Below are 21,066 nucleotides of genomic sequence, written 5' to 3'. Positions count from 1 at the left end.
AATTATGGTTTTAGTTGCAACCATAAAAGAAATATATACTTTTCACAAGCTTTTGCACTTCAAAGTTCTCTCCTGAAAAAAATTCAATTTTGAAGTTATATCACTTGTCATCCACGCGGTCCATATTCTGAGACAACGATACTTACCTTACACCACCCATACGTTCATGTTTCATCAAATACTTTTTATTTTAATCCCATCGACGAGCTTGATTTCGACCATGATCCTCACAGAAAGACGTACTGTAATCAAATTTTACAAGTTAACAAACTATACTGCGCATTAAGTGTCGGAAGTCTCACAAAACAATCTTGTTCGTCCGTACCAAAGCAAAAACTGAAAGACACATCAAGAAGCGGTTTTATGCAATCGATTCAGCGTCCCAAGAATAGGTTCTATCTCCTACGTTAACCCGATAATCAAATAGGAAGTGGTTCAAATAAGCCATTCCCCGTTTCAATGTTTGTCGCCATAGAACGAAAACAGTAACAGATAGCGAGAAGCTGTTTTTTGCAAACGATTCAGCATTTCAAGGTAACAAACATACTATGACTATCCAAAACACTATTAAAACCGGGAGTGGCAGAAATTTACTACTACTTTTGGTTTCAATGATGATTTCCATAGAACAAAAATGAAAGATATTGAGAAGCGCTTTCCTGCAATCGATTCCGCCTCTAGAAGCTTCTCTGGTAACTCTATATTCAAACAGTAAATGGTTCAAATTAATCATTTTCGGTTTCGTCATTTATCCCCATAGGACAAAAATGGTAAAAGCGAAAAGCGATTTTCAACAATCGATTCACACTCTCAAGAGAAGATATCATCACGACCCGCAACACATTAGCGAAACCGGAAGTGGTTGAAATTACTATTACTTCCGCTTCCAATACTGATTTCAAGAGCAAAATCAATAAGAGAAACGTTTTTTTTTTTTACAACTGATTCAGAGTCCCAAGAATAGATTCCATCTCCTACGTTAACCTTTTAATCAAGCAGAAAGTGGGTCTAATTAGTCATTTCCGGTTTCAACGTTTATCGTCATAGAATGAATATTGTAACAGATAAGACGCTGCTGCCTTTTATTTGTTTTTTTTTTTTTTTTTTTTTTCAATGTATCGTTGTAAACCTGCACGAAAACTCTTATTAAAAAAAAAAAAAAAATATTTCTAAGCAGGGTTGGCAAAAACCACGGTTTTTATTGGGAAAAAAACGGACTTTTTGGTTTAAACCCGGTATTTTTGGTTTAAATAATTTGCTCTATGTACTTATACCACATATGGACAGAAACAAGTTTTTTTTTCGCCTTGGTGTTATGCAACAATTACGTTATGATAGAAGGGATCACATAAGCCCAAAGTGGAATCCAAACCGCTTCTTAGCTTACATCCGAGAGAAATTGTCCTCCGTTTGAACTCGGAACCGGGACTAATTGGCCACAAATGCGATACGTCTCCCGACTCACTCACGAAGGACTCCTGATAAAAAATACGTTGTACTAATCTTTACATACTTGTTAATATAACTGTCAAGAGTCATTTCAGAAGGAAAAAAGATAATCAGTTGCACAAGTGAAACCATTATACAGAATTAGATATGGACAATTTTAAAGTACTGCAGAGTACAGAAGAATTAATTTAGTCCAAGTTAGTTCATCACGACTTTTATTAGTCCAAGTTAAAGAAATACAAGGACTTAAATTTGCATATCAGTAAGAAAAGTGAATAAAGATACGAATTATTTGATTCCACTTTGGCTCTGACCCATTTATACATAAATAGTCACAAAAGATACTTCTGATTTCAATATATGTTTCTCGTGGGGTTTGTATACCCCTCAAAGTACGGCATTTAAAGTATTGTATTGTAATGTATTTTATCAATAGTAAACATTATTAAAACGAAACAATATTTAGAATTTCTTTGATTGCAATTGCATAACAATAATAACAAATTATTAAAAAAATCACAAAAGAAACATTCATAAACTTATATACTAAAAAAAAAAAAAAAAATAAGTTGTTTTTGTAGTATAATCTCTTTGAGTAATGAATGGGGAATTTAGGTCTGAGTATAATACGAATAATATACGGGAGTGAAACGTGATAACCTATAAATGTGTGTTCATCAAGAGTTTATAAACACTTACACTTTTACGATTTTTTTTTTTTTTTTTTTTTTAACAGCTGGTTTAAACCAGCCACGGTTGGCAAAAACCATGGTTTTTATTTAAAAAACCAAATAAACCGGTTTTTTTGGTTTAAACCAGGTTTTTTTGGTTTAAACCAGGTTTTTATGGTTTAAATAATTTGCTCTATATATTCATATCATATATGGACAGAAATAAGTTTGTTTCGCCTTGATGTTATTATGCGACAACCGAGTTATGCTGGAAGTGGTCACATAAGCTTAAAGCGGAATAAAAACCGCTTCTCGAGTTACATCCGAGAGAAATTGCCCTCCATTTGAACTCGGAACCAGGACTAATTGGCCACAAATGCGATACGTCTGCCGACTCACTCACGAAGGAATCCTGATAAAAATCGTTGTACTGATCTTTACATGCTTCTTAATATAACTGTCAAGAGTCATTTCAGAAGGACAAAAAGATAAACAGTTGCACAAGTGAAACCATTACACAGAATTACATATGAACAATTTCAAAGTACTACGGAGTACAGAAGAACTAATTTAGGTCAAGTTAGTTAACAACGACTTTTGTTGGTCCAAATTAAAGAAATACACCGACTTAATCTGCATATCAATAAGAAAAGTGAATAAAGATACGAATTATTTGAGTCCACTTTGGCTCAGACTCATTTATACATAAATAGATACCAAAGATACTTATTTCACTAAAGGCCTCTCGTGAGGTCTGTATGACCCTTCCCCCCCCCACACACACACACACACACAAACAAAAAGTACGGCATTTTCTATGTATTTTATCAATAGTAAACATTGAAACGAAACAATATTTAGAATTTTTTTCGATTGCAATTACATAACAATAATAACTACAAAAAATCACAAAATAAACATTTATAAACTTATAAAAAAAAAAAAAGTTGCTTTTGTAGTATAATCTTTTTGAGTAATGAATGGAGAATTTAGGTCTGAATATAATACGAATAATATACGGGAGTGAAACGTGATAACCCACAAATGTGTGTTCATCAAGATTTTACAAACACTTACACTTTTACGAACATTTTTTGTTTTTTGGTTTAAACCATGGTTTACACCACCTTGGTTTAAACCAGCCAACCCTGTTTCTAAGAGTCATCGTGAATTTCACCTGTCTCAGATGGGTTATTGTAATGTCGCCCAGTGCAGTTATTTTGCAAAAGGATGTGAAGATAGTTATTGAAATAATTTTGTCATACCTTATTTTTTAAAGAATTACTTCAGGTGGCTTCCCTCAATGACTAATCTTCTGTAGACGTTGACCTCTGATTAGACCCATATAAACTTGTTTCAACGTTGTATTGCTATTTATTTGTTATTTTAATATATGTTATGTAGCCACTTTCGTTTCCGTCGTCCATTCTTAACAAGTGATCACAAATGTCTTCATGCCTCCTATGCTCTACGCAAGATAGTCCTTGTCTGAATTGTATTACATCGCAAAAATATTACGTTCCAAGTGATGTGTTGCAAACTGCAACTAGTCAGATACAATGAAAGCAATGAACCTTTCCATCTTCTCATGTTTCAAACCTGCACTATAAACAATATTCTACTACAGTATTATATAAACAAACTTTTAGAGAGGGGGTGGGAAGCGGAGCGCCTATCAAACACATGACCCTGGACATCAAAAATTACAAAACGCATGCGAGAAAACACTTTCTGAAGTAGGATACCACAATTTCTCTTAGCAGGAAATGCACTCCTACTGCCCTAGAAAGTGTCCCTTATAGAAGAAGTTCCATTAACGAGTGCAGACTAAGTTTAGGACGACTAAATAATAACATGACATACAAACTGCAGCATGTGCACATATGACATACAAACTGCAGTGTATATATACGAGGAATTAACTTAAAAACACAAACCAACTTATGCTACGTGGACACTAAAAAGCACGAACACTATACAACCAAGTCATTTCAGGAGCGCAGCAGGGAGCCAAGAAGTAGCAACGGAGAGTGTCCGTAGTGAGCAGACGTGTCAGCGACAGTGGGTATACGCATAAACTAGAACAGTGGAAAAACACTCTATGGCATAACATACATGCCTTGTTGCACAGCTTTGCAAGACTTGGCACATTGCCTTCATATAGCATTCACTTCATCATGTCTTTCTTATGGATACAAAGTAGTCAGGAACACACTTTTCATTTCGCATTCTACCTTATTACACATGTACGAGGTAAGATCCCGATATATTTTGGCTACTTGTACAATTCTATTGTGAGATTTCTTTTGTGGATTATACAAATGTATGCCTACATAAACTGAAGTAGTACCAAAAATTTTGTCTCATTTCGCATTTGGTTCAGATCAGGGCTTGAAAACAAAATTTTTTTCTTTCTTTTTTTTATTTTTTTTTTGAAAAAGCACAACTTGCCTGGGCTTTTTTTTTTTTTTTTTTTTTTTTTTTTTGGGAGGGATATTTTCGGGTTTACTTGGATTTTATCGAAGTATTTCAATGTATTGGGGTAAAAGTATTAAAATGTGATTTATATTTCACGATTATCGTTGTCACAACTTGGAACAGTTTTCTATTCACTGCTGTTTTGAAAAAATGGACGCCAAAATATATACAGGTAATTTATAGTGTCTCGTGCTTGTACTTTGAAAATTTTAACTTAAAAGACCGAAAATTGCGCTTTCTAGCGTAGATACCCGCTATTTTCAAAAAATAAAAGGTCGCCATTTTGAAATTTTACGTTGGTATGCAGCCAAAATCTGTACAGGAAATTTAGTGTGTCTCGTGCTTGTATCCTGAAAATTTAAACTTAAAAGATTGAAATTGGTACCCTGTAGTATGTGTGGTATAGGCAGACGAACAAACAAATGTAGATCGAATCCTCCCAGAAGCCTCAGAGACATCCGCCAAATATAAAAACCAAATATATTAATTTGAAACAAAGATATAATTCATGTTTTATAAAATAAATGCTTCAAAATGCCTTATACGACATAAATAATTTACAGTGTAAAATAAGTGGTTTTATTGTTGGAGTTCACTTCCGATACTTTGTGCGTTCAATTACGGGAATTTCCCGAGCACTTGTTGCAGGACGATTCTTTCCAGAAAATTAATTTAAAACAATTAGCAAAGATATAATTCATATTTTATAAAGTAAATGTTTCAAAATGTCTTAAATGAAATTAAATAACCTTCCAGCGTAAAATAAATAGTTTTATTGTTGAACTATTCAGTTCAGACGCTTTGTGCGTTCAATTGCGGGAATTTCCCGAGCACTCCTTTCGCGAGTTTTTTTTTTTTTCTTCGAAAATGCAGCTTTCTTTACTATACATTAAAACTTTCAGTAGTAGGGAAATTTAAATTCAGAAAAATGAAATTTTTGAGTTTTACGTCCCACGGTTATGCCGGTTAGGCTAAAGGAGACGGTGATGATGAGTAATGAATGAAATGGTGGAATGAAGAAAGTGGGAGGAAACGGGAGAACCCCGAGAAAACCCACGCACACGGTGTTTGTCCACCACAAAGTTCACTTGGCGGGAGCAGGGTTTGAACCCGAGACCCCTAGCACAATTCAGAATTTGAAATAGTAAGCGTTACGTAGTTTTCGGAAGTATGAGCAGTAAGAAAAGCATTAAGCTTCTTAACTTTAACAAGAATTGTTACGCTATTACTGGTATTGATTCTGCAGAATGCTTATCTGAAGAGTAGCAACAAATATCTGAACTAAACTGTTGCTGTTGGAAAACCAAATTTTACTAAATAATACTTGTGTTACCATCAACGGTACCGTAATCAAAAATCATACTAATAGTTTTACGAATGTACTACATATTTATTGGTAGTACCGGCACCTATGGTCTTATAACCATCAAACGTATGAGGGATAACGTCCCTCAGCGTCGTCGAGCACAGTATTCACGGTAAGTAGTTTCTAAAATATAAAAAAAATGCATATTTTACTTTAAATAGGCAATAAGCATAATCTATACATTAATTTGTTTTATAATTATTTCAAGCTTTTTTTTTTTCTTTTTTAATTCCTTCAGTGAATTCAGAACTTTATAAAGATCATATGTTGAATGCTGTAATACCGTAACATGAAAGTACCTAATTCGCCCCAAAAAAAAGTTCAAAATCTGATAAAAATCACTTTCAAAGTGATCACCTTAGTTGTATCAATAATATATAAACAAAAAGCTCAAAAAAATCAGGTGTTTTTTTCACTTTTTTTCGGGCTGGACCCACTTGGGCAAACCCTGGTTCAGATACAACTTTCCATTACTTCAGCACACCTTCGGTTAGTTAATAAGACTGTGGGTTTGAAACAGTGCCATATTCCTGTTTACTTGATATTGCATCAGTACGCAAACTCATGTAGTCCAAAATTTAGCTGCTTCTCTCCCGAATTAATCACCCTACATAGATACGGTAACCTTTATTACCATTTTTGTTATTCTCATGCTGACACTTTATGATTGTTAATTTCTCCGTAAAAGTTGTATTTCAGGGTCGCCACCCGCGGCACTTAACCTTCCTAAACTTCACCTGTACCAAGTGGGACATTCGTATACCGCCCCCTGCAAATATTCTGCAAACCAAATAAATAGTATATTATAATTTTTCAACAATTATAGGGCATTTGTGCCGTATCGCCGGACCACTTTGAAAACTGAAAAAAGCACCAAAATGTATTGCATTCGGTTATATTTTGTTGGATTACATTAAGTTACGTTACATTAGGCGTGCCGTATTACTTTAATATGGATCCATAGTATAAGTATTAGAAGCCCGGCAGGGGTTGGTTGGGTTCTGTTCTTGAAATGAAACGGGCAAATTAAAGACTTGCCAAATGTTTCTGTACATTTCACAATTTATGGATCCGTATAATAAAACAAGTGTACCTCTCCGCAAAATAGTCCATCCGCCTCCACATACAGTGCCGCTAATAACATCAAAAACAATCAACAAATACAACTACTTTCTTAACTTTTACTATTCGGCTTACCTGCCTTGTACTCATTCTTCCTCACAAACTTAAATGAATTCTCCAATCGACCCGGTAAATTTCCTAAAATTGGTCCGGCGATACGGCACTTAACCCATTATTTTGAGCAGTGTTCTTAAACTGGCCAATGTTTAAGTTGAAGGAAATCATACTTTTTTTTTTTTTTTTTTCGATCGAAAAAATACTACACTTTCAGTAGTCGAGGTAGTCCAGCCAACGTTCAGCTGGGCCACAGGGAAAAGCCATTTTTTTTCAAAAAAAAAATACAATTTCACTCATTTCTGTTAATATTAGGTTAGCTTAGGGTTAACTACTTGCATCATTGTATTCATATTCCCTTACGTGCGCTTCCGGTTACTTACATATAGTCTCTACAGCATTTCGCATTTCTACGAAACTTGCTTCTATTACATTCTTAAATGAGATACAAGTCAATTACGTTTCGCTCACTTTAACTCATATCTCGTGCAAATCATCTTATTTTTACCTACTTTTGGAAACTTCATCTAAACAAGGCCCCTTAAACTTAACCTGCACGCAATAGATGATCATTACAGGAACGAAACTGTGCGTTTAATGTGACCACATACAAGGATAATTTCTTAGAAAGTACACTACCCAACAATGCAAGTGTTGTCCATTAGTTTTCAAACTGAAAATCTATGCCACTTATTTTTATTGACAATACAATCGTAGGTTTATTTAAATAACAGTTTACAACCTATTGCATGAAGCTGTCAAAATTACAAGTAGGTTATTCCACACCCGCATGACATGAAATGACGAATTATCATTTGCTTCAGAATATTCTTAAATCCTAATAACAAATCAAAAAACTTTTAATCATAGATTTTCTTTTGCTTAGACAATAAATCATTACCTCCTTATTCGCAAAACACACTGTGGTAACGGACATTCTTTCTGCCATTCGCTATTATTTGGATCCCAATCTGTCATTCCCGTGACCTGCGCCATATTCTCTCCTGACAGAGAAAGCATCCTTAAAATTTAACGTCAAGCATCAAATGCACAACCTGATGGAAGTAGTATAATAAGAGTTCATGCAACTCTCGTTAAGTTTGCAGTGTTACGTAAATTTACAGCCAACTCAATTCATTTTCAATTACTTCCAACAACTAACCATTACCAAGACCCTGTCACAGAATACTGTCAACCCTCTGTTGCCAACTCTTAATGGCAAAATATCTAACAATTCAGCTCCGAGAGTCACTACAACAGGTATTTGTCAACTTTAAACCTAAATATCATGCTTCTTTTCCTTTTCTTTATTTCCTTTATTTTCTTCACTCTTTTTAGCGAAACATAAAGTAAACATTTACAAATATGAATAAGTAATATATGACTTACCTATTCGAAAGAAACACCTGTCTTATCTGCTTTATCCTCCATACTTCACCGTCTCCTTATGGTTTACCATGAGTAATCAAAAGCCACTGCACTTAAGGCGGAATAGAAAACACACAGGTTGTACACTTTAGTCACTTTAATTTATTAAGTACTCAGCACCATCCACAACACAGTACACACTACAACTAGATATAATTAAAAATGCATTCGAAATTCCGAGCTCCTTCGTGGCTAAGCGGTTATCGTACATGCCTTTGGTGTGGGAGACCAGGGTTCGATTCCCGATCGGAGCTCCTGTGGTTCGGATTCCACGTTAATCAGTAGGTCTCATCTCATATAGCGTCGCTGGACGTTTAACTCAAAATCAACTCAAGGGATGCTAAACTCAAAATCAATTCAACTCAAAATCAACTCATATGGCCTATGAAAGGCTCTATCCAGCTTGCGACATTATATCTAATCTGAAAAATGAGATGTAGAAATGGATTTCTTCGAGAGAGTTGCATTAGACAATTCTAAGAAGTTAAATGCTTAGCCCAGTTCAAACCATCCTATGAAAAACTTTGATCATTAATAGAGCTAACAGTAGCGTACAGTGCTGTTTCCGATCGGACAATAGATTCCGAATATTAATACACCATTCGGCATTGTCAAACACAAGGCAATATTAACATGAGTTTAACATAGGAAACATCATGTTCATCGGTCTTATCAAGATGCTCCTGTTTTCCCACATTATCATTTCACGCATTTATCATAATCATCCCTCTTCCTTTACATAAATAACACACTCGTGGGACATTAAATACTTCATTTTATTTTTACACATACTCGGCCAATACTAAGGCTGATCGATTTCCAGTAACATCTATGAATCATGGAAATTATTTTTCCATCTGTGACAATGTTCAAAGTTGTTATATTGCAGTATATGATACTGTTCTGTTTTAATACTAGCCGTGAAGCAAGAACTGGTGTACTGGAAAAGATGGGAATTTCAGGCGGAGAATACACCTCCAAACTACTGTGAGACAAGGACAGAAAGCGTATAACAAAATCTGAGTTGGCAATCCTGAAGCTTGCTAAGGAATCAAGAATGAAGAAGACAAGATGTAGGAAGGATGAAGAAGACACAGCAAGGTGACCAGACGTCCCATTTTGGGCGGGAAAGTCCCTTTTTTCAACCGTTGTCCTGTGTTTTTGTGATTCTCAAACGGGACGCCTAAATGTCCCGTTTTAAAGCAAAAATGACCCAGGTGTCCCGTAATTATTATTCAAAATATAAATGGTCAATGCAAGTCCTACAATTGTTGGGTAGTACTTTGGTTAGTACTTAAGTTAGAAATGCTGTATTATCACTCTTACTTGTGAATTTTGTAAATTGAAAACACTGCTGAGTCCCAAAATGCAATCTGAAAGTCAGATATTTACTCTCCCCCTCCTGTCCGATTCGTATGCATCCCGTTTTTGCAAGTTAAAATTCTGGTCATCTTGAGACAGCCGAAGACGAACATAGAACATAGTTATGATGCTTTCTGAATAATGTGATTCGCCATATTGATTAAAATCAATTGTAAATTTTAAAGTTTTAATTTCTCAAAATTACATTTTTGGACATTCATGTATCATTTTCTGACAAACTATTAATGGTAAAGTATGTACACAAATTTTGCACAAATCTTACTTAAATGTACCTCTATTTACTGAACTAGAATTATAGCATAGTTAATTTATTTCTCTCAATTGCTCTTTGGTGAATATTTAAAACACACATACACACACGTTAATAAATTTTTTCGAATATTTAAAAAATAATTATTAGTTTTGTATTTAACCTAGAAAAATAATCCTAGTTCAGTAGCATTACCAACTAGTGTAGGGTGCGTGGTACAAAAATTAAACGAATCCCTTGAGTAGTTTCCAAGAAAAAGGTACAAATACTTTTAGAGCTGTACTAAAAATTTGAGCCCATGTCATATGCCTAAGAGGCAAGATAGAGGGGAACAAATTAACACAAATATGCTGAACTTATATAAACATCTACCGACCAAATATTAAACTTCTGCAAGCAATAGGAAATCGTGCGTTGGCAAATTTCTCGTAAGGGGCCAAAGCACGGAGGCCCCTTTAAACATTTCCTCTGCTATAGTGCTGTTTAGGACGTTCTGGATTCTATTGAAAGTTCTAGCAAACGTAGTTACATTCAACAAATATTTTGCAACTTTCTAATCATATCTTACAATCATATTCAGCAGTTCAACGTAGCCATTGGCTAGCTCATTGACTTGCTACCGCCTGGTTTGCGAAAGAAAACCTATGGCGCTAATAAGATATTCTCTTTTCTGTTTCTTTTTATATTTTCTTTATTTTTAACTATCTCATAGCCATGTTGATAGTTTACTTGACCAGAGACGTACGCAGGAATTTGTGACGGGCAGGTCCGCATTCAATATAAGAATAAATTATATTAGAATTTGTAAAGAAAAAAACTCTATAAAATTAAACTAAATTTAGAGAAAAGTATCGATTTTCAGAGATCTGGACCGCCCGAACCCTCCTGCGTACGTCCCTATATTTGACTGTCAATTATTGTGTAATCGAATTGTCTTCACGCAGAATGTCTTTTTTTTTTTTTTTTTTTTTTTTTTTGGTGGAAACCCGTACAAACGTTTTTTAAGGCTTGTGAATAATTTTGAAAGTTTTGAAAGTTTAAACATTTACAGAATGCTTCTTGTTATACATTGGCGTTGTTCTGTTCGATACAAATAAAATTTCATTATGAAGAAAATGGTCTGCTAAGCATCTTCTACATTATTCGTTTTTAGTTGTTGTAGTTGATTGGAGTTTAGCTACCCGTTCAGCAGCGAGTCTATGTAAGACGGAGCTTAAACGGAGTATTCAAACCACATGAGCTCCCGTCGGGAATTGAACAATAGTTTTTTGAAAAAGGTATCTGACAGGACTCAGTTCTTACCGGTTGTAGTTGGAATCCATGTTGTGTTATACTTTGAGAAGCATTGATGAAAGTGGTTAGAATTTTATGATCAGGAAGCACTCAGTAGTAATCGCGGCACCCTGCCGAAGTTTGGACTTTGACCCCGACCTTTATGACGTCATAGGTCAAAGGTCAATGACCTTGGCCCGGGGTCAATGACCTAGGGGTACATAGGACCACCCCCTCTAAATTTTGGCAGGGGTACCTTGGCCCATCCCCTAAATTTTGGCAGGGGTACATAGGACCGCCCCCCTTAAATTTTGAAAATTGCCAAATCTAAAAATTGGGTATGGTAGCCTAGGACCACAGTATGTACCTTTATTAGTATTGGGTGTCTATGTTGTTCCCTTTCATGGGTAAAAAATTGCCAAATATTCAAATTTCGGGGGTTTTTGACCTAATTTATCCCCTTTGATGAGGTATTATTACACTATATGGTTATATGGACATATACAGCGGTTCATTACCTATCATAAGACATGGGAATATTAATGCACCCCTTGAAAAATTTGGGAGGGGTACCTTGGCCCACCCCTTAAATTTTGGAAATTGACCAATTTAAACATTGGGTATTATAGTATAGGACCCTAATATGTATTATGATAAATTTGGGTGGTCCACCTCGTTCCCTTTTAGGGTACAAAATTGCCAAAATTTTAGTACAACCACGTGTTTGGTGTTTGGTACATTTTATCCCCCTTTGATGAGGTCCTATTACCTTATATAGTTATATGGTCATGTATAGGGGTCCATTATCTATCATAAGACATGGGTACATTGGTGCACCCCGGGAGGGGTACCTTGGCCCACCCCTTAAATTTTGGAAAATGCCCAATTTAAACATTTGGTATTATAGTACAGGACCTCAATATGTATCATGATAAATTTGGATGGTCCACATCGTTCCCTTTTAGGGGTACAAAATTGCCAAAATATAAACGTTGTACCACGTGTTTGGTTTTTGGTCCATTTTATCCCCTTTGATGAGATCCTATGATTACAGAGGTCTATTTCCTATCATAAGACATGGGTATATTGTTGCACCCTTCTTAAAATTTGGCAATGGGGGGTCCACTGAAATTGTCCAATTGAAGCATAGTACAGGACCTCAATATGTTTCGGTGGTCCTATTACCAAATTTTTTAGTACAACCACGTGTTTGGTTATTGACTCAATGTATCCTATTTGATAAGGTATGGACGGGTATCCCCTTTCAATTTGGTAGGACCCTTCGGTGTAGTAGAGTCACGTGATCAATGATTTGGTTTTGATGCGCGACGAGGTCCCTGGTCAATGTGGGGTTACGTGGCCCGGGGTCAATGACCTAGGGGGCGCCCGCAGCCGCTAAAATTTTGCGCCCCCGGGCGCCCGGCGCCCATTTTTTGGGTTACGTGGCCCGGGGTGAATAACCTAGGGGTACATAGGATCACCCCTTTTAGATTTTGGTAGGGGTACCATGGCCCACCCCCTAAATTTTGGCAGGGGCACCTAGGACCATCCCCCTTAAATTTTGGAAATTGCCAAATCTAAAAATTTGGTGTGGTAGCCTAGGACCATAGTATGTACTTCTATCAGTATTGGGTGTCTATGTCATTCCCTTTCATGGGTAAAAAAATTGCCAAAAATTCAAATTTCGGGGTTTTTTGACCTAATTTATCCCCTTGGATGGGGTGTTATTATCCTATATGGTTATATGGGCGTATACAGGGGTCCATTACCTTTCATAAGATATGGATATATTAATGCACCCCTTGAAAAATTTGGGGAGGGTACCTTGGCCCACCCCTTAAATTTTGGAAATTGACCAATTTAAACATTGGGTATTATAGTACTGCACCCTAATATGTATTATGATAAATTTGGGTGGTCCACCTCGTTCCCTTTTAGGGGTACAAAATTGCCAAAAATATAAACGTAAGCAATACGTTGTACCACGTGTTTGTTCTTTTGGCCCAATTTATTTCCTTGGATGAGGTCCTATTACCTTATATGGTTATATGGTTATGTATAGGGGTCTATTCCCTATCATAAGACATAGGTACATTTGTGCACCCCTTTAAAAATTTGGGAGGGGTACCTTGGCCCACCCCTTAAATTTTAGAAATTGACCATTTTACATATTTAGTATAATAGTACAGGATCCTAATATGTATTATGATAAATTTGGGTGGTCCACCTCGTTCCCTTTTAGGGGTACAAATTTGCCAAAATATAAACGTAAGCAATACGTTGTACAACGTGTTTGTTCTTTTGGCCCAATTTATTTCCTTGGATGAGGTCCTATTACCTTATATGGTTATATGCTTATGTATAGGGGTCTATTCCCTATCATAAGACATAGGTACATTTGTGCACCCTTTAAAAATTTGGGAGGGGTACCTTGGCCCACCCCTTAAATTTTAGAAATTGACCATTTTACATATTTGGTATAATAGTATAGGACCCTAATATATATTACTATAAATTTGGGTGGTCCACCTCGTTCCCTTTCATGGGTAAAAAATTGCCAAATTTTAATACATTCACGTGTTTGGTTTTGACCTAATTTATCCCCTTGGATGAGGTATTATTACCCTATATGGTTATATGAACGTATACAGGGGTCCATTACCTTTCACAAGACATGGGTATATTAATGCACCCCTTGAAAAATCTGGGGAGGGTACCTTGGCCCACCCCTTAAATTTTGGAAATTGACCAATTTAAACATTGGGTATTATAGTACAGGATCCTAATATGTATTATGATAAATTTGGGTGGTCCACCTCGTTCCCTTTTAGGGGTACAAAATTGCCAAAATATAAACGTAAGCAATACGTTATACCACGTGTTTTGTTTTGGCCCAATTTCTCCCCTTTGATGAGGTTTTATTACCCTATATGGTTATATGGTCATGTATATGGGTTCATTTCCTATCATAAGACATGGGTATATTAATGCACCCCTTGAAAAATTTGGGATGTGTACCTTGGCCCACCCCTTAAATTTTGGAAATTGACCAATTTAAACATTGGGTATTATAGTACAGGATCCTAATATGTATTATGATAAATTTGGGTGGTCCACCTCGTTCCCTTCTAGGGGTACAAAATTGCCAAAATATAAACGTAAGCAATACGTTATACCACGTGTTTTGTTTTTGCCCAATTTCTCCCCTTTGATGAGGTTTTATTACCCTATATGGTTATATGGTCATGTATATGGGTTCATTTCCTATCATAAGACATGGGTACATTGATGCACCCCTTGAAAAAAATTTGGGATGGGTACCTTGGCCCACCCCTTAAATTTTGGAAATTGACCAATTTAAACACTGGGTATTATAGTACAGGATCCTAATATGTATTATAATAAATTTGGGGTGGTCCACCCCGTTCCCTTTCATGGGTAAAGAACTACCAAAAATTAAATTTCGGAGGTTATTGACCCCTTTGATAAGGATTTAACATGTTATATGGGTATGTACAGAGGTTTATTACCTTCATATGTTTATGTGCCCTTTTAAATTTGGGAATTATCAAATAACAAAATTCGGTAAACCTTTTCTAGGACCCATTGGTGTTCCTCTTATGGCCAAATATTCAAAATTTAAAGGTTATTGACCGGCTTTATTATTGAATAACTACAGGATTTATTACTTTTTCATAACACACAGGTGTATTTGTGTACAGTAGTAGGGACCCCGTTATGCCCGAATGACTCATCCTCACTCTCTTTTACGACCGGGATTTTTGAACTTCGTTCCCTTTTACGGCTAAGATGAGTGCTTTGGTACCTCGATTCTGATTGGCTGAGAGAGGTCACGTGACGTTAGGCCCCGCCCACGCGGGAAATTCAAACTTTCCAGGTCACGTGGTATGACGTCATGAGTCACCCCGACCTCACCCTGGATTTTTGAAATTTGTTCCCTTTTACGGGTAAGATGTGTGTTTTGATTGGTTGATAGCTGTCACGTGATCTTAGACCCTGCGATATTTGAAATTCGTTCCCTTTTACGGGTAAGATGAATTCTTTGGTACCCCAATGCTGATTGGTTGATAGAGGTCACGTGATCTTAAGCCCTGTGACTTTTGAAATTCGTTCCCTTTTTACGAGTAAGATGAGTGTTTTGGTACCTCGATTCTGATTGGCCGACAGAGGTCACGTGATCTTAGACCCGCCACACACCCCATGAGTGAAATATAGAGCGATATGTCGGTGATCACCCTAGACCTGTATTTTAGAATTTTGTTCCCTTTTATGGTTATGCGTAAAGTTCCCATGGAGGGCTCAACCTCCTCCTTAAATAACCCTTTTTTGGTATGATGATATTGTACTGAAGTTTACCTTAAATATTATCATTCTCTTTGACAGATAAGATGATTACCAGCTTTCTTACGTTGATGGAGATCCCGTCCTTGAATTAGTAGCCTATGTCTCTGGAAGTAACAATGGTGAAAGAGAGGTGTCGCTTGTAGATTTCTTATAACACATTGTTGTGAGTTTAAGCGATTTTTTAAACGCTCAGTAAGCGCTTCATTAATGGAAACAGCGTTGCCAGATTTTTTTCTACCTAAACTGCTCCGATTCTTTTCGAAACGGTTCCGCAGAGTACAAGAAATTTTAAACTAAAAATTTTTTCGAACTAAAAAAAAATTTTAAACAAAAATTTTCAAACAAAAAATTTTCGAACTAAAAAATTTGAAACAAAAATTTCAAAAAAATTCGAACTAAAAAATTTAAACTAAAAACTTTCGAACTAAATTTTCAAATCAAAAAATTTTCGAACTAAAAGGAATTTAAAAAATTTTCGAACCCAAAAAAAAATCGAACTAAAAAAATTAAAAATTTTTCGAAAAATATTTTAAACTGAAAACTTTCGAACTAAATTTTCAAATCAAATTTTTTCGAACTAAAAATTTTAAAAAAATTTCGAACCAATTTTAAAAACAAGTTTCGAACTAAAGATGTAAACCACATTTGAAAATTTTCAAATTAAAAATTTTTCGAACTAAATTAAAAATCAAATTTTGGACACTAAAAAAATTCTTTAATTATTTTTTCGAACAAAATCGTGTAAACCAAATCTTGAATATATTTTTCACCTTAAATTTTCAAGATTACCATGATTTGAAAACAAGTGTTCAGGGTTTCAAGAAATAATAAAACATATTTTTTTTTCAACTTGTTGTATTTAACGAAAGGTATGTGGTCTTCCTATACATGTTTATTAACATAATAAATACAGGATCTAGTTAATGAATATGTTGGACGCGTCATCATCTTCGAATCTTGTAGCCGTATCCTGTAAAGAAAAAGAAGAAACGACGGATTAATTTAAGAATTTCTTTTTTTTCTGAAACAATAAAAATGAGTCAATATTGATAAGAGAGAAATAAAACTTACTCGTAAATGATGGATCTGTTTAGGTTCATCTTCCTCCTCGGGTACAGGATCACTGCATTTTTTTTCACCGATGGATGTTTATGAACTCTTCTGGGTACTGCATTTTTCTTGGTGTTGCTCCTTTATGGTCAAGGTTCCTCCTTCGGTACGAGATGACTGCATTTCTTCCACTGATGGTTGTGTTGATGGTTTATGAACTCTTGTGGGTACTTCATTTTCTTCTTGGTGTTGCTGCTTTGTGGTTAAGGAGTGGAAAAAAAGGAAAAGGAAAAAAGAAATGGCGGCCTTATTGGGTATTTACAGTTTTTTCTTCTTCATCTTCTTTTTCCAGTTCCATCTTCTGTTTTTTAACGTACCCGTACGGAACCGTATCATAAGAATTGAATTCTTTAAATCGACGTTTTGTGTACTGGATACTGTACATTTTTTCTTCTTTGCGTGTGACGATGGTATGGTCTTTGTTCCTGCATATCTTATGGGGGATAGTGATGGTGACTTGTCCACGGCATTGATTTGTAATCATTTCTTTTAGCGTATTGAAATTTAATTGTTGTCCTGCATTGTAATTTAATGTAAATCCTCTAATTTTGCATATGTAACTGGTGACGTTGGTATCCGGATTGTATATTTCTAGGCTGTAATTTTTTGGTCCTCCACTGACAAATGTCTTGATGTATGCTCGTGGTCCATAAGACTCCATCTCGTCCGATAAGCATCCCAAGTACGTTGAAGGTTCAATGGTTGGCTCTCCAGGCTTCTCCGTAAATATCACAGAATCCGTGTCGAAATATAAAACACGTTCCTGCAACATTTCCAGGTACTTGTACAATTCCAGACGTGCCTGACATGTTGTAAATGCACCTAACACGACATTGGTGTTTCGGTTTTGAACAGGCACATGTTCATTGTACTCCCAGAACGCATACAACATCGTATCATTGATGGGTACAATTTGATGGAGTTTAATGTCGGGGGAAGTGAGTTTTTCATAAAATTCTTCCGGCCGATCAATAATTGTGGTCTGGCTAAAGTTTGTACGCTGGCAAAGCTTTCCCCATAGAGAGTTAAGACAAAGCTTAGATAAGCTTCTTCGGGCAGGATTATTTTCAATTTTGGACGGATCCAATGCAATACCTTCACGCTCCAGGACGGTTTGTATGAATTTTGATTTGTCTTCTTCGGTCACACAGGAACTAGGCCAGCCAGACGCTTCCATTTTCGATTTTAAAAACGTATTGATATATTCCGTGAACAAGCCACCTGTTTTCGTGATGGGATCATATTGTTCAATGTCATAATCCCAAATTTCAAAAATTTCCACTGGTTGATATCCCAATTCTATTGCTTTCTGGATTTCATATGATACCCATGTTCCAGTGAGGCACCGCTCCTGGTCGTTGTGCGTACACGTTGCTGTAGGGTCTGGGTTCATTTCTTCGGCACACGCAGCACACAGTGGAAAGAGTAGTTTCTTGTTACATCGGTAAGGCAGGAGACCATGATAAAGATGGCGACTTGGTAATATCGTCATTTTGATTAGACCATTGACTTTATTTATTGGTGGTATATTTTCATCACCCTGTAGATAAATTCGTGGATGGCCTACAGGGTATTTAGCACACTTATTGATGTAAGGATAAAGCGAGACAATATCGAAATATTTTATTACTTCTCCTGCTTTTTCGTCGACTTGGTGGTACAATTTCACGCAATTTGTCCTTCCTCCAAAAAAGCTATCTCTTGGATTTAATGGTCTGCGGTTCATGTACGGGTGATTCTTCAGATACGTCGCCATTGCAGGATTTTGTTTTAAGAACTGATTAAATTCGCACTCCCACATTTCATGTACAATGTACCCCAATTCACGCAGTCTTGCATTTTTGCGTTGCGTTCGTTCATAACGGAATTCCATGGTGTCTTCTGGATTGCCATAGATGGGCTGATTACGGCCTGTAGTAATACATACTTTACACCCGTGATAAAAGCAGCCGGCATGCTCGTAGACGTGCTCCTCTAACGTCTCAGGATCTTGGTAGTAACCATCAACATGGAATCCCGCAATAAACACTTCCTTTTGTCGGGCCGCATGTAAGATTTGTTTTTCTTCGGTTTTTTCAATGTAGGCCAGCCATTGCATTGCAGCGATCGATTGGGTACTTCTCCATCGATATCCATGTGCCGGTAGAATTCCAATGGTATTAGGTTTAAGGAAATTCCGGCGGAATACTAAATTAGAAGCACTGGCAATCGTGATCGTCTCCAAGAAGGGATTCACTTTGGTTTCTGTTTCAAATGACGTCATAAACGAAACGCATGCTTGTCGCAGTACATTGACATCTTGAATACAATACTTGAGAATTTCTTTCTGAAAATCAAACGTGTCATTACGATGATCGTTGTACCACTGCATGAACTTGTTTCTGTCTTCGACGGCCATTTCATCTGCACCATAATACTTTGTTTCTGGAAGTGGTCCAATATACGATTGATTCTCCTTGGTGTTGAAGAAATGCGGGAAGTAGCCTTTGGTTGCGGGTAAATGGAACGCTTTTGACAATTTACTTAATGCCATAGGTAGGAAGTTCAACGAGTCAATGAACGTCAGATTATTCAAGGTTAAACTCAGTATCTTGGTCCCATTTAATATGACGTCAGGTCTCCATTGGCATTGTTCGACCATGGTCTTTAAAATGAAATGTCCATCGTAGCCCTTAGCGTTGTGCGCGACACAGAAAATCCTATTTATATTGGGACGACGTTCCCGCAAGTACTGGAGAAAATTATAAACTGGATCCTCTCCTTGGAAAATATGCTGGCGCTGACCACACGTACTGCAAGACTGCTCGATATTAGCGTTTTCAACACATGCATAACATACTTGTTGTGCAACCAATAAATTTGGAATGTGTACATACGTATTATCGCCAATATTCGTGTCCTGCATAGATTCTATATCATAGAATATCAATAAGGCTTTCTTTGCGTGCATGAGTGAAGGAACACCAGGTTTCAAGCATTGGCGATCAGGAAGCATAAAACATTGATGGGATCCCGGAACAATCTTCTTACAAACATTGCAAAAGATCTCATTGCAATCATGAATGCGTTCTCCACTTCGTACAAAAGAATAAACTCTGTAACATCTAGTACATTGCTTCACCATTTTGCATACAGGTTCTCCTTGATGATATACAATATTACGATGATTGTTAAAACATTCCTCGCCGTAAAATTGACGATTGCAGTCGTTGCATAATATCGGCGTTTGATTCTTATCGCATAGAGGTCTCTGTAAGCATTTGGAGCACGTAACAGGACAATTTTTCACATGTCTGTTACGTTTACTATACTTTTTATGGCACGCCTCACAGTAGAACTTGGTTGCAAAACAAGCAGTTAAAGATTGGATGATGTCAAAATGTCCAGCCAAACAAATCAAATTTATGGGAGTGCGATTTTCATCGTTCGGTCCCTCGTACATGATATCATGGCCTGTGAAACTGGTATACACTGTAATTTTATATTCTTTGAGGTATGACTGGAATTGCCGAATTTCATTTACACTGGCACCATGATCCAAATTGACTCCTGCATTTGCACATAGCGCATCGACTTCATCGTCCACAACATATTTCGATTGGCGTTGATACTGCTTATAACGTTGCATATCTACATTCTTGTATGCCTTCAGGCCAATAGCAATAACAAGGGCGTACGCCAAGCACCTTGAATCTTGATTTTGTACACGTACAATCCCTTTTTTGCAACGTAACAATTCTTCATTTTGAAGTATTCCTTGTGCTAAACGATCTCCATATCCGTATCCTCTTGGAATATCCACACGATGGAAATGCACGGTGAATGGCTCGTGCAGGAGAAATGCATTGTTACTTTGTAAAACTCTTTCGAACGAGGCCCACATCGTTTCCAGAGTCAGGTTTCGCGCTTGGCGAAAACTCACCCAAAACGGTTTATTCGTGTTGCGTGGTGATATTACCGATAAACCAACCATCGCCTCATCGTCGACATTGGCTAACAAATGGTCCAGCATTGCTTGGAAACTATTATGTACATACTGTATGATATCGGTTCCTACGGGTGGTGCGTTGAATTGAATTTCGAGCATTCTACCTTCAATGTTAAATCGTCTATAATGA

The 21,066-nt window shown here is 36.5% G+C and overlaps 2 protein-coding genes across 2 annotated transcripts in view; both read right to left on the bottom strand.

Moving 5' to 3' along the window:
* Positions 1 to 8,336, bottom strand: part of LOC145678551 (ubiquitin-conjugating enzyme E2 Z-like) — a 30,439-nt gene extending 22,103 nt beyond the window's left edge. The window contains exon 1 of the mRNA XM_081748835.1: positions 8,042 to 8,336. Within this exon, the coding sequence (XP_081604961.1) occupies positions 8,042 to 8,160 (119 nt within the window). The 5' untranslated portion in view covers positions 8,161 to 8,336. The remainder of the gene's footprint in view (positions 1 to 8,041) is intronic.
* An 8,350-nt stretch (positions 8,337 to 16,686) lies between these two features.
* On the bottom strand, positions 16,687 to 18,616 carry LOC145679819 (uncharacterized). Its single transcript, XM_081750344.1, has 2 exons — positions 16,910 to 18,616; positions 16,687 to 16,808 (listed from the first exon to the last, which is right to left on the bottom strand). Exon 1 carries the CDS (start codon positions 18,438 to 18,440, stop codon positions 17,196 to 17,198), a length of 1,245 nt encoding a protein of 414 aa, XP_081606470.1. The 5' UTR covers positions 18,441 to 18,616; the 3' UTR covers positions 16,687 to 16,808; positions 16,910 to 17,195.
* Between the last annotated feature and the right edge of the window lie 2,450 nt (positions 18,617 to 21,066).

The sequence above is a fragment of the Thermobia domestica genome, chromosome 2 (genome assembly GCF_964235325.1).
Source record: "Thermobia domestica chromosome 2, izTheDome1.hap1.1, whole genome shotgun sequence".
Lineage (NCBI taxonomy): Eukaryota > Metazoa > Arthropoda > Insecta > Zygentoma > Lepismatidae > Thermobia > Thermobia domestica.
Note: the sequence above shows the minus strand (reverse complement) of the source record. Positions and strands in the feature narration are given on the sequence as shown.